The sequence below is a fragment of the Lontra canadensis genome, unplaced genomic scaffold (assembly GCF_010015895.1).
Source record: "Lontra canadensis isolate GAN:19392208 unplaced genomic scaffold, GSC_riverotter_1.0 scaffold11, whole genome shotgun sequence".
Taxonomy (NCBI): Eukaryota; Metazoa; Chordata; class Mammalia; order Carnivora; family Mustelidae; genus Lontra; species Lontra canadensis.
The window spans coordinates 23,978,822-23,991,678 of record NW_022631005.1 but is presented as its reverse complement, the minus strand read 5'-3'; the positions used below and the strand labels follow the sequence as shown (position 1 = coordinate 23,991,678).

At 37.3% G+C, this 12,857-nt stretch overlaps 1 protein-coding gene across 1 annotated transcript in view; it reads right to left on the bottom strand.

Annotated features, from left to right (window-relative positions):
- The window catches only part of MCM6 (minichromosome maintenance complex component 6), a 32,568-nt gene that overhangs the window by 7,513 nt on the left and 12,198 nt on the right, over positions 1-12,857 (bottom strand). The window contains exons 8-12 of the mRNA XM_032856152.1: positions 11,863-12,004; positions 5,809-5,950; positions 4,986-5,093; positions 3,812-3,967; positions 1,043-1,171 (exon numbers count right to left, since the gene is read on the bottom strand). Of these exons, the coding sequence (XP_032712043.1) occupies positions 1,043-1,171; positions 3,812-3,967; positions 4,986-5,093; positions 5,809-5,950; positions 11,863-12,004 (677 nt within the window). The remainder of the gene's footprint in view (positions 1-1,042; positions 1,172-3,811; positions 3,968-4,985; positions 5,094-5,808; positions 5,951-11,862; positions 12,005-12,857) is intronic.

The window sequence follows — 12,857 nt, the reverse complement described above, 5'->3', positions numbered from 1 at the left end:
GGTATTTAAGCGAGTGCCATTTCTAAAAGACACAAAACAAGCTGAAGCAGTGGAATAGGATGTAATACCTTTTAAGCCCAAGATGCCAAAGCTCATTAAACAAATTAGTGCTCAAACTATTCTTGAAACTCAGTTAATTAACTTATGCTGTCTTTGGGAAAAAGAGGTCTATACACACGCATGTACACACCAGCTGTTTCAGTAAACCTTATTTGTTGAATAATAACAACAAAGTGAGAATACTAAAAGAATACTCAGTTTTTCAGAGTGAGGAACTCAGCCTAATTAAAGAAGCCTGCTAAGGTCACAGGACCCGTACACAGTCATAGAGAACAAAAGCCTCCTTAAACACACATGACCAATAACCCTTAGTTTTAAATGTCTCATTAAGCTTCTTTCAGGACAGTGAGAATCAATCCCAATATTATGGAAAATCAGTGAAGGTGACAGATAATTAAAATCTAAAAGGAACTCCCAAAAGTTGAAGCAGACAATTGTGTAAAAACTTCACCCAGAATAAAAAAAAAAAAATTTTTTTTTTTGTATTCTGTTTTAGGAAAATGTTGAAAAAAACAAATGGATTATGAAGTTTACTTTTAAAATAAATGTCCTGGATCCAGTACAGATTCAATTAAATGAACTACATCAATTACTGTAAAATATTAAGCCACGTTCATCACAATGACCTAGAGGAACCCAAATTTTTCCTTAGAGAAAGATTCAAGAACATTCAGTAGCCTATTGATCTGAGCTCATAAAATTTTAAGATTTTTAGCAATAATGGCTGAAATAAAAGTATGTTCTACTTTATTTGGTTATCCAAAATTCTTCACCCATTAAAAATTTTTTATTAGCACCTAACAAGAAAAAGAAAATTAATCACATTTTTAGAAAATTTCCTCTTCTCAACTCTCTGAAGAAACATTGTTCTCAAAACAGAAAACCTCAAAAAGAAAAAACAAGTACAGGTTCGGTTAATTTCCACAGAACCCTTTTTAATGGCCCTCTTAAATACCCATTCCAGTACAAAAGGGCAGGTTACCTTGGGTTTAAACTGTCTTGCAAAGAGAAGATACCTCCTGATATCATCAAGAGAATAGACACGATCAATCGAATCTTCAATTCTTGAATGTAAGTCTACTATCCGTCTGGCAATAGCATAATCTGTAACCTAATTCAGAAGAAGAAAGTCACTTTGGTCAGTCACAACAATATCCACTCCAAATGATCCCTGGCATTAATAAATTATTTATAGCTAAAAACAAGCTCTAATGTGCCACTAAAAGCTATATTAATGGGTACCAAGTTTCTGAGCAAAGTCTGGTACCAGTTTCATTTAAAATCAAAAAGTTTAATACATACCTTTGTCCCACTCTAAGAATATTCTTGAAGGAATTAATGGACTTTAAGATTTCTTGGATGCTCCGTATATGCCAGGCACTGTTGCCTTAAGTGTGTCAAGAAGCATTTTTTTTTTTAAGATTTTATTTATTTATTTGACAGAGATCACAAGTACGCAGAGAGGCAGGCAGAAAGAGAGGGGGGGAGGCAGGGCTCTCTGCTCTGCAGAGAGCTGGATGTGGGGCTCAATCCGAGGACCCTGAGATCATGACCTGAGCCAAAGGCAGAGGCTTAACCCACTGAGTGACCCAGGCGCCCCTGTCAAGAAGCATTTACTCATGTAACCCTCACAAAAATCTTAATAGGTAGGTAATATTATCCTTATTTTACAGATAAGTAAATTGAGGCCCAGAGAGGTAAAATAGCTTGTCTGACATCACAATACATAATGGAGCCAGGATTTGAACAGTCTAGGTTTAGAGTTCATCCTCTTAGCCACAACATTATACAGCCACTTGTGACTATATGAAGATAATCAGAGAATTGTTATCAACATTAAAAAAAAGAGACACCTAGGTGGCCCAGTTGGCTAAACGTCTGCCTCTAGCTGAGGTCATGATCCCAGGGTCCTTGGATCAAGTCCCACATCTGGCTCCTTGCTCAGCGGAGAGACTGCTTCTCCCTCTGCTTGCTGCTTCTCCTACTTGTGCTCTATCTCTATTACAAATAAGTGAACAAAATCTTTTTTTTTTTTAAGTGAACAAAATCTTAAACACACACACACACACACACACACACACACACACACACACTAAAAATAAGCAACTTCCTCTCCGACAGTACAAAAAAAGCGCCATATAGACATGTTAATATGTGAAATAATGGGCACATGGGTGTTTTGTGCACTATTCTATTTCTTGCAACTGTTTTGTAAGTTTGAAATTATTTTCAATTAAAAAGTTTAAAAGCGGGGCACCTGGGTGGCTCAGTGGGTTAAAGCCTCTGCCTTCAGCTCAGGTCATGATCTCAGGGTCCTAGGATCTAGCCCCACATAGGGCTCTCTGCTCTGCTGGGAGTCTGCTTCTCTCTGCCTGCCTCTCTGCCTGCTTGTGATCTCTGTCAAATAAATAAATAAATAAAATCTTAAAAAAAAAAAAAGTTTAAAAACTAAATTAAAGAATCACATATAAACAAAAATACATGAAAATCAGACAACTCCCAGCTATGAGGGTAGAGATGGGGAAGGAGAAGGACTGGGTTAAATATTTACATGGATTTGTGAAGGCAAAAAAAACAAAACATAAAAAACTAAAGATCCCCAAATGTTCAGATAATGGAATTCAGCTTTTATTTAGATAATAAAGTTTCGCTTTAAGCAAAAGGTAATCATTTTGTCTAATCTAATGTAGGACTTTCGTGCTCAGCAATTAACAGTATAGCCTATAATGTTAGCTTTCATATAATGTCATTTTGTACTTCTGTGCACATTTGAGCTGTGCAATGTGGCTAAATATTTAAGTCTAGGTATAAGCAACTTTATTTATTTTTTTTTAAGACTTTATTTATTTATTTGACAGACAGAGATCACAAGTAGGCAGAGAGGCAGGCAGAGAGAGGAGGAAGCAGGCTCCCGCTGAGCAGGATCCTGGGATCATGACCTGAACCGAAGGCAGAGGCTTTAACCCACTGAGCCACCCAGGCGCCCCATAGGTTTAAGTAACTTTAATAACTAACCAAGTAAATCCACAAGTTTATAGCTAACCTTAACACATTCAAGAACTGGATGGGAAGATATAGGAAGATAAATGACTCATGATTTGGTGGAAAAAATTTCTTTGGTATCCCAATTTTTTCTAAGCTTACTTAAAAACAAACAAACAAATAAAAAAAAAACAGAAAAAAAACAACCCCCAACCAAAAAAATCCCTCTAAAAATCTTTAAGAGTATAGCTGGGAGTTAACTGTAATATGTTTCCTTTCATCTCTTGAGAATTAAAAAAAACAAAAACAAAAACAAGAGTGCCTGGGTGGTTCAGTTGGTTGAATGTCTGCCTTTAGCTCAGGTCATGATCCCAGGGTCCTGGGATTGAGCCCTGCATTGGGCTCCCTGCTTGGCAGGGAGCCTGCTTCTCCCTCCCCTGCTCCCCCTACTTGTGGTCTCTCTGTCAAATAAATAAACAAAATCATTTAAAAAAATAAAAAAATAAAAAATTAAAATTAAAAACAGTAGCAAAAACAACAAAAAACTCAATATTCCTTAACACAATTAAGTGGAACCAGCAATTAAAGTGAACTTATTTTGATGTGCTTAATAAATGTTTTGCTCCATCTTGTGCGATTCTGAGAGAAATGAAAGTCAGTGCGAACATATGCACCAGCTGTTCGAGAGTACATCCTACAGTCTTGTCTCCTTCAATTAATCAAACTGGAAATAACAAAGGAAGCCAACAGTGACAGTTCATACAGTTACCTCATTACATTCATCCACAAGTATAAAGAAGAGATCAAATCGGGACATGATGGGAGCTGACAAATTTATATTTTGTTTCAAAGATTTTGATCTGTCATAATGCCCACTGATTGGATTTGCTGCTGCCAAAATGGATGTCCTGGCATTCAGAGTAGCCTGACCACAAAAGAAATCATTGTTAAAGGTTTAAAGAGACATCTGGAATGGCCAATAAACACAAGACAAAATGCTTAATCTTGCTCATAATTAACTAAATGCAAACCAAAATATTAAGGCATCATTTTTCACCTACTGAATCATCAAAACTAAAGTCTGATTATGTATAACCAACAGGTACTCCCATATTAGTGGCGGTGATACAACACACACACACACACACTCGTTAAGCCAGCAATCTGTTAGGAATTTATCTTGCAGGTAAGTACAGGAAAATGCATGTTCAAGGATGTTTACTACAATATGGCTTATAATCAAAAGGCTGAAAATGACCAGGAGTCTAGTAAGCCTAATGAACCAAACTGGGGTACACAGACTTGAAAACCATGTGGTAACATAAATACTAAAATGGATCTAATATGTACTGGTACAGAAAGATCGCCAAAATAAAATTATGAACCTAAATGAGCAAAGAACTAATTTACATGTATTATGCCTACTTATGTACGAAAAATTTCTGCAAGTGCCATAACTTCTGAACATTTATTGGTGACAGGAGTTGCAGGGGAAGATTTCACCCTTTAATTTATATTTTATTCCACTGCTTAAATTTTCCTTACCTATTTGAATGCATTACTTTTATTTAAGAAGTTTGGTTTCTCTCTAAGTTGGTTAAAATATTGTACTTATTATTTTCATTTAAATAATCTATTGACTTTATTTTTTGTTGCAATTGGAAGCACACATTATCAAAGAATACAGAAGCTTGATGAAAATTCTGAGAAGTGAAATGCTAAAAATTTCACCAATACTTTCTCTACTTTCTGTCATAGCAACACATTTTCAAAGTACCCAAAAAGTGCCTATAATTTGGATTAATAATGCTCAGGGCTATGGTTCCCATTTCAATGATCAGCATTTCATGTTGAAATAATGCATTTTACCAAGTGAACGTCTCTAGAGCAACACTAGTCTTCAAGCCTAAGGCATGATGCAGAATAGAAGTGAACACACATACCTTCACTCCTGCTTTAGTGATGGAGATGGTCTGCTGTTCCATAGCCTCGTGAATAGCAACTTGATCCCGCACATCCATCTTATCAAATTCATCAATACAACATACACCCTTGTAACCAAACAAATTAGCGTAAGAAACTGCCTTTGAGATGCCAAATGGCAAACATAAACTCAAGTTTGCTACCACAGAGACCTTTTCATTCTCTAAACAACTCTAAGGTAAGTAAGTAAGCAATCTTAATTTCCTCTACTAGAGTAGGATAGTTCGACAGATTCCAGAGCTAGAAGAAACCATATACGTTGACTCATTTTAACCAAGAGCAAGATTACTTATATTCAGTTATACTTATATATGGTTACTTACTGCATTCTTATTCAACATCAAAACCTTGTATAAATCTCTAGGTCAAATATTCTGGGTCATCTGAGCATTGATTTTAGACTGGGGTAGTGAAGGGTAAAGTTGGAACATAAAGTCTATAAACATATAGGTATAACCTATATGCCTTTACGGATCTAATAGATCTATGTCAAATATATGTAAAATGCAAGAAACACACCCATAAAGATGTCATGGTCTGGAAAGGAACAAATGCTGGGAACTATTAGTCACAACAAACACAGGCTCAGGGCAGGTGATACATTCCAGAGCTCAGGAAGTAATTAATGATGACAATCTCAATTAAATTCTAGATTAATGAAATTATGAATCATTTACTAAAATTTTTTTAAGGGTATCTCTTTAATAGAAAGTTATAAGCCCTTTTTGATAGCATAGGGGCTATCCTGATTTCTTTATAACCCAAAGTATAAAATGTTCTTACATTATCAGCCAACATCAAAGCTCCAGCTTCAATAACAAATTCATGAGATTCTTCATCTCTTACAACAGCTGCTGTTAACCCAGCAGCACTGGATGCTTTGCCACTGGTGTAGACAGCTCTGGGGCTGAACTCCTCCACATGCCTGTTCAAAGTTATCATATTCATTAACACATGATTATAAGCATCCTTTCTAGAAATGTCAGCCAACAAGCTTATGTCAATCAAAAATTTAAATTTCTTAAAGAACATCTGAGAGAGGTATTAAACATAATCAATTCATAAAGATATATATCACAGACTAAACAGAAAGCCTTATATCTCCTTTGGTCTTTTAAATCAACTTAAATACATTCCTGTCGAATGGAAGATGAAGTTCATACACGATTAAGAACAGCATTTTAAAAGAAGTCTTTAAAGTTTGTGGGGTGCCTGGGTGGCTCAGTGGGTTAAAGCCTCTGCCTTCAGCCTTCAGCCTTCAGCTCAGGTCATGATCCCAGGGTCCTGGGATCAAGCCCCACATCGGGCTCTCTGCTTAGCAGGGAGCTTGCTTCCTCCTCCCTCTCTGCCTGCCCCTCTGCCTACTTGTGATCTGTCAAATAAATAAATAAAATCTTAAAAAAAAAAAAAAAAGTTTGACAACAATAATCTATTAGAAGGCCTTCCACTTAAAAAACAAGAGGGCGCCTGGGCGGCTCAGTGGGTTAAGCCTCTGCCTTCGCCTCAGGTCATGATCTCAGGGTCCTGGGATCGAGGCCCACATCGGGCTCTCTGCTCAGCAAGGAGCCTGCTTCCCCCGCAACTTTCTCTCTGCCTAATTGTGGTATCTCTCTCTCTCTCTCTCTCTCTCTCTGTCAAATAAATAAATAAATAAATAAAATCTTAAAAAAAAAAAAAAAAAAAGATTTAAGAAACAAAACAAGGGCACCTGGGTGGCTCAGTGGGTTAAGACCTCTGCCTTTGGCTCAGGTCATGATCCCAGTTCCTCGGATAGAGCCCCACATCGGGCTCTCTGTTCAGCAGGGAGCTTGCTTCCCTTCTCCTCTCTCTGCCTACTTGTGATCTCTGTCTGTCAAATAAATAAATAAACAAAAAATCTAAAAAACAAAACAAGACAAAACTATACCTGAAATTTATTCCAAAGTAATGGGTTGGTTTAAGATCTAAAAATCAACACTATGCTGTATCAACAGAATAAAGGATAAGGATATCAACAGATGCAGAAAAAGCATGTGACAAAATCCAACACCTTTTATAATAAAAAGTCAACAAACTCTAAATAGAAGAGTATTTCCCACAACTTAATAAGGGCATCTTTGAAAACCCACAGCTAACATCATACTTAATGGTAACAGGATGAATTCTTTCTCCCTAAGTTCAGGAACAAGATACAGATGTTCACTCTTGCGATTTCTATGCAACATTATACTGAAAAGTCTAGCCAGGGCAATTGGGGAAGAAAAACAAAAGGCACCTATATTTGAAAGGAAGACTAACTATCACTATTCCCAGATAACATGACCTTGTAGATAAAAAAAAAAACCCCATGGAATCCACTAAAACAGAATAAATAAGTGTTTGGGCAAGGTTGCAAGATAAAGATCCACAATCTATTGTATTTCTATACACCTGCAATGAATAAGCCAAAAATGAAAATAAGAAAATGGTTCTATTTACAATAGCATGAAAAAGAATACTTGTGAACAAATTTAAGAAGCACTAGCTTATACTGTGAACACTACAAAACACTGTTGAAAAAAATTAAAAACCTAAATAAATGGAAAGATATCACATATTCATGGATCAAAAGACTTAAATTGTTAAAAAGACAATATACCTCAAATTGATCTACAGATTAATGCACTCTCTTAATATCACAACTGGCTTCTTTGTAGAAACTGACAAAGCGGATCCTAAAATTCATGTAGGGAGTGCCTGAGTGGCTCAGCTGGTTGGGTGTCTGATTCTTGATTTCAGCTTGGGTCAAGATCTCAGGGTTGTGAGATCGAGCCCCACACTGGGCTCCAATCTGGGTGTGAAGCCATCTTGGGATTCTCTTTCTCCCTCTGCTCCTCCCCCTGCCACTCATGTGCACTTCCTCTAAAACAAACTAAAAAATAAATAAATAAAACAATTCATGCGAAAACTCAAGGTACCCAAAATAGCCAAAACAATCTGGAAAAAGAGGAGTTGGATGACTCACAGTTCTGATTTTAAAACTTACTACAAAACTATAGTAATCAAGATAGTGTGGTATTGGCCTAAGGACAGACATAGAGATTATGAAATATATCTGAGAGTCTAGAAATAAACCCTGATACTTATTGTCAACTGATTTTCAACAAAGGCGCCAAAAACCATTCAACAGGGTAAAAGAATAGCCTGGGCATTCAAACAACTGGATATCCATATGCAAAAGAATAAAGTCCCCTACCTCATACTATGTAAAAAATTAACTCAAAATGGATCAAGGACCTCATTTATTTGTTTACTTATTTGAGAGAGAGTGAGATAGAGAGAACAGTAGTGGGGGCAGGAGCAGAGGGAGAGGGAGAAGCAGACTCCCCGCGGAGCACAGAGCCTGATGTGGTGCCGAACTCAGGACTTCGGGATCATAACCTGAGACGATTGTAGATGCTTAACCGACTGAGCCACCCAGGCACCTGAAGGACCTAAATTTTAAGAGCTAAAATTATCCCAAGGAACTGCAAGCAGAGACTTCAACAGATACATGAACATCAATGTTCACAGCAGTCTTATTTACAAATGTCCATCAATGGATGAAGAGATAAAACAAAAGGTGGTAAATCCATACAAGCAATTATTACTCACTTTTGTAAAAGAAAGGAATTCCAAGACATTCTACAACATGGATGGCCCCTGAATATTATGCTAAGTGAAATAAACCAGTCACAAAAGGACAAATAGTATATGATTCCATGTATATGAGGGACCTAGAACAATCAAATTTAGAGACAGTAGGATGGTGGTTGCTAGGGGCTGGGACTGGGATGAATGTGAAGTTACTGTTTATTTATTTATTTTTTAAAAAGATTGTATTTATTTATTTGACAGACAGAGATCACAAGTAGGCAGAGAGACAGGCGGAGAGAGAGGGGGAAGCAGGCTCCTCGCCGAGCAGAGAGCCTGATGTGGGGCTCGATCCCAGGACCCCGGGATCATGACCTGAGCCAAAGGCAGAGGCTTTAACCCGCTGAGCCACCCAGTCGCCCTGAAGTTACTGTTTATTTATTTAAAATGTTACCGTGATGATCTGGGATCTCATCCTTTTTCCTATTTTTAAAGATTTTTATTTATTTATTTGACAGAGAGAGTTCACAAGTAGGCAGATAGGCAGGCAGAGGTGGGGTGGGGGGGGTGGAGCAGGCTCCGTGCTGAGCAGAGAGCCGGATGTGGGGCTCGATCCCAGGACCCTGAGATCACGACCTGAGCTGAAGGCATAGGCTTAACCCACTGAACCACCCAGGTGCCCGAAGCTACTTTTTTTTTTTTTTCCTGAAGTTACTTTTTTAATGCAGACTTTCAGCTTGGGAGATGAAGGAGTTCTGAAGATGAATGGTGGTGATGACTGCACAATCTGAATGTACTTAATGCCACTGAAATGTACATGTAAAAATGATTAAAATGGTAAATACGATGTATATTTTACAACTAAAAAAAGGTGAAAACTTATATAGTAATAATGTTCATAGCAGCATTGCTTATAAAAGCCAAAGTAAAAATAATCCAAATGCCCATTAACTAATAAATAGATTAAGTGTGGTACATACATATGACAGAATATTAGGTAATAAGAGGACATGAAATACCAGCATGCTCCAACATGGCTGAAACTTGAATACATTATGCTCAGTAGAGGCAGCCAGTCACAATGAATCACAAAGTACATGATTACATCTACAGGAAATGTCCAGATAGATGCAAACATAGATTAGTGGTTGCCTATAGCCAGCAGGGAGAATGAAGGTTGCTAGAGGGTACAGGATTTCTTTTTGGGTAATGAATATGTTGTACACTTAGTTTGGTGATGGTCATACAACTCTGTGAATATACTAAAACCACTGAATTATATAATATGAAGTGGTGAATTTTATGATATGGAAATTATATTGCAATAAAAATGCAAAAAACCTGCACTAGATATAAAAGGCTATTTCTTTTTTTAATTTAAAGATTTTTATTTATTTTTTTTGACAGACAATGATCACAAGTAGGCAGAGAGCAGGCAGAGAGAGAGGGAAACAGGCTCCCCACTGAGCAGAGAGCCCAATTTGGGGCTTGATCCCAGGCCTCTGAGATCATGACCTGAGCAGAAGGCAGAGGCTTAACCCACTGAGCCACCCAGGCGCCCCTAAAAGTCTATTTCTAAGATAATTGTGTACGATACAATTCTGTTACCAGCAGCAACATTGTGGCACATCTTTTTTGTGGTGGTGGAGGGGAGGTGGGAAGTGGGAACAGAGGAAATGAAGAGAGAAGAATCCCCCTGCCCACCTTTCAAAGATTTTATTTATTTGACAGACAGAAAGAGCAAGAGAACACCGCAGAGGGAGAGGCAGGCTCCCTGCCGGGCAGGAATGTGGATGCAGGGCTCAGATCCCAGGATTCCGGGATCATGACCGGAGCTGAAGGCAGACACTTAATCAATTGAGCTACCCAAGCACCCCAGAAGAATTCCTTTCAATACAGGACTATTTTTTCAAATCTAAAGCCTAGTCCTTGATACACGTGAAGGAAATAATATTTACTTATAAAATTCCAAACCAACTAAAAATGTTCTCAGTTCTAGAACAGTGCCACGTTACAAATTTCTCAAACAAATAAAAGAAAAGCAGCTTGATAAAGTATGAAGAGCACAAGCTTTGCATTCAGATACATCCGAGTACAAATATTTATGGCTCAGCAGTCACGTGTTAGCTATGAGAAGTTGGGTAAATTACTAAGTTTCACATAAGTTTTGTTTGCCTCCCCCCAAAAAGATGATTATTTTACAAGCCTGTGTGGATGCTGCAAGGACAGGATGGATATACATACACAGCACCAACATAGCAGGTGTTTCAAAACTAGTTGCTATTACTTTGACCTCTAAGTTTCTTAAAAGTTTGAAAGTAAGCAAGTATTTGCTATAGCTTCTAAAAATAAGCAAATATTGCTAAAACAGTATACACGCTGTTTTTTTTGTTATTGTTTTTAAAGGTTTTATTTATTCATTTGACAGACAGAGATCACAAGTAAGCAGAGAGGCAGGCAGAGAGAGAGGAGGAAGCAGGCTCCCCGCAGAGCAGAGAGCCGGATGTGGGGCTTGATCCCAGGACCCTGGGATCATGACCCGAGCCGAAGGCAGAGACTTAACCCACTGAGCCACCCAGGCGCCCCATTAGTACACACGCTGTTAAGGTTACCACAACATGTCTCATCCTTACTGCACTGCTACTGGAAAGCATGTCCTATTTAAAAACCTTAAAAATGTTTGTATCCTTAGCCTCGGCAATCCCATCCTTAGGGATTTTCCCAAGGTAAACAAACAAACAAAAATAAATAAAATAAAAATTTATACAAATCATGATGTTCACTGTATAGCTATCCATAATCATTAAAATAAATGAAGACAGACTAGGAAAATAACTTTGTAAGTTATAGTACACCAACAAAAAACAGTGAAAATAAACATGGAGAATTATTCAGGGCAAATTAAAATTAAAAATATCTATGCTCTGATTTAGAACCATGAAAATACATATTCATGTATTCAAGGACTTATACAAAGATTATACAAAGACATTATACAAGGATTAAAAGAATTCTAAATGGGATTGGGATTATAGGCAATTTTTTCCTGTTCTAAAAAATTGTAAAATGTTGTCATATTCTGTTAAACAAATTAAGGTGACTTAATCTAAGCAAGAGATATTTTCAGCAGTCTTAATTTATACTCCTATTTTAGTAAAGGCACACTGACTGTATTTTTGGTAGCAGAGAAAGCCTGAAACTATACACACTGTTTTTTCCAATGTACCACCTCAGGCAAACACTTACTTGAGAAACTGGCTCTTAGCTGTACTTGGGTCACCAACAATGCAAACATTTATGTCCCCTCGAAGAGAGGTTCCTTCCCCTGTTGTCTTTGGAACACCACCAAAGAGCATCAGCAAGACACCCCGTTTTACTTCATCATTGCCTAAAAAGAAAACACCAGGTTATTTTCAATATGAAGTTAAACAATTTCACAAGAACCTACAAGGCATGTTTACCAATCAAGAGCTGAGAGAGCTGATGTGAAGTGTAAGACTGAATAAAAATATCTGGTGTCTAATCTTGGTTCTTGCTTTGTGAACTTAAAGCCACCTAACCACTGTCCCAATGTTCTCACCTATACCATAGATGTCACAAATGCTGATGCTCACCATCGTGGGAGCCTTTCCTTGTTTATAAGTCCTACTTCCTCACAAAGCCTTTTATGATGTAGTACTTCACAAATAACTCCATAAATAAACTATGTCCACCACAGCACACTGCACTTACTAGTTCTTTCTAACAGCAGATCTTGCTGTTGTTATCAAGAGTTTGAGGAAACAGCCCATGTTTTACGTCTTTTGCATCACCAACAGTGAATAGTGTTGAATATAAAAACATGACAAATGAACTGCTATGGATTAGATAATATGCTGAATATAATTTATGGCTGCTTCTACAAGCTGTTTATGAATCCAATATAAGAAAGAAATGTACAGTAAAAAAACTGGATCTTTAAAAATGTGCTGTTAAAAAACCATTTTTTCTATGCTAATTATTATGACTTTTTGTGAATTCTATCAACTAAACACTGGGCACATTTACAAAAACCATCCCTTAAAAGCAGAAAAAAAAAAATCCATTCCACAAACAACTTCTCTGACTTATGATCTTTGAAACAAGTGTGTTGGGAGGCATCATGGTTTTTAAATAGTATACAAATTCTTTCATGTTTTTCACTTGAAAATAGAGCTTAAGTTTCCTCTCTTTAGGAGTGGCTGAACTTCATAACTTGCTTC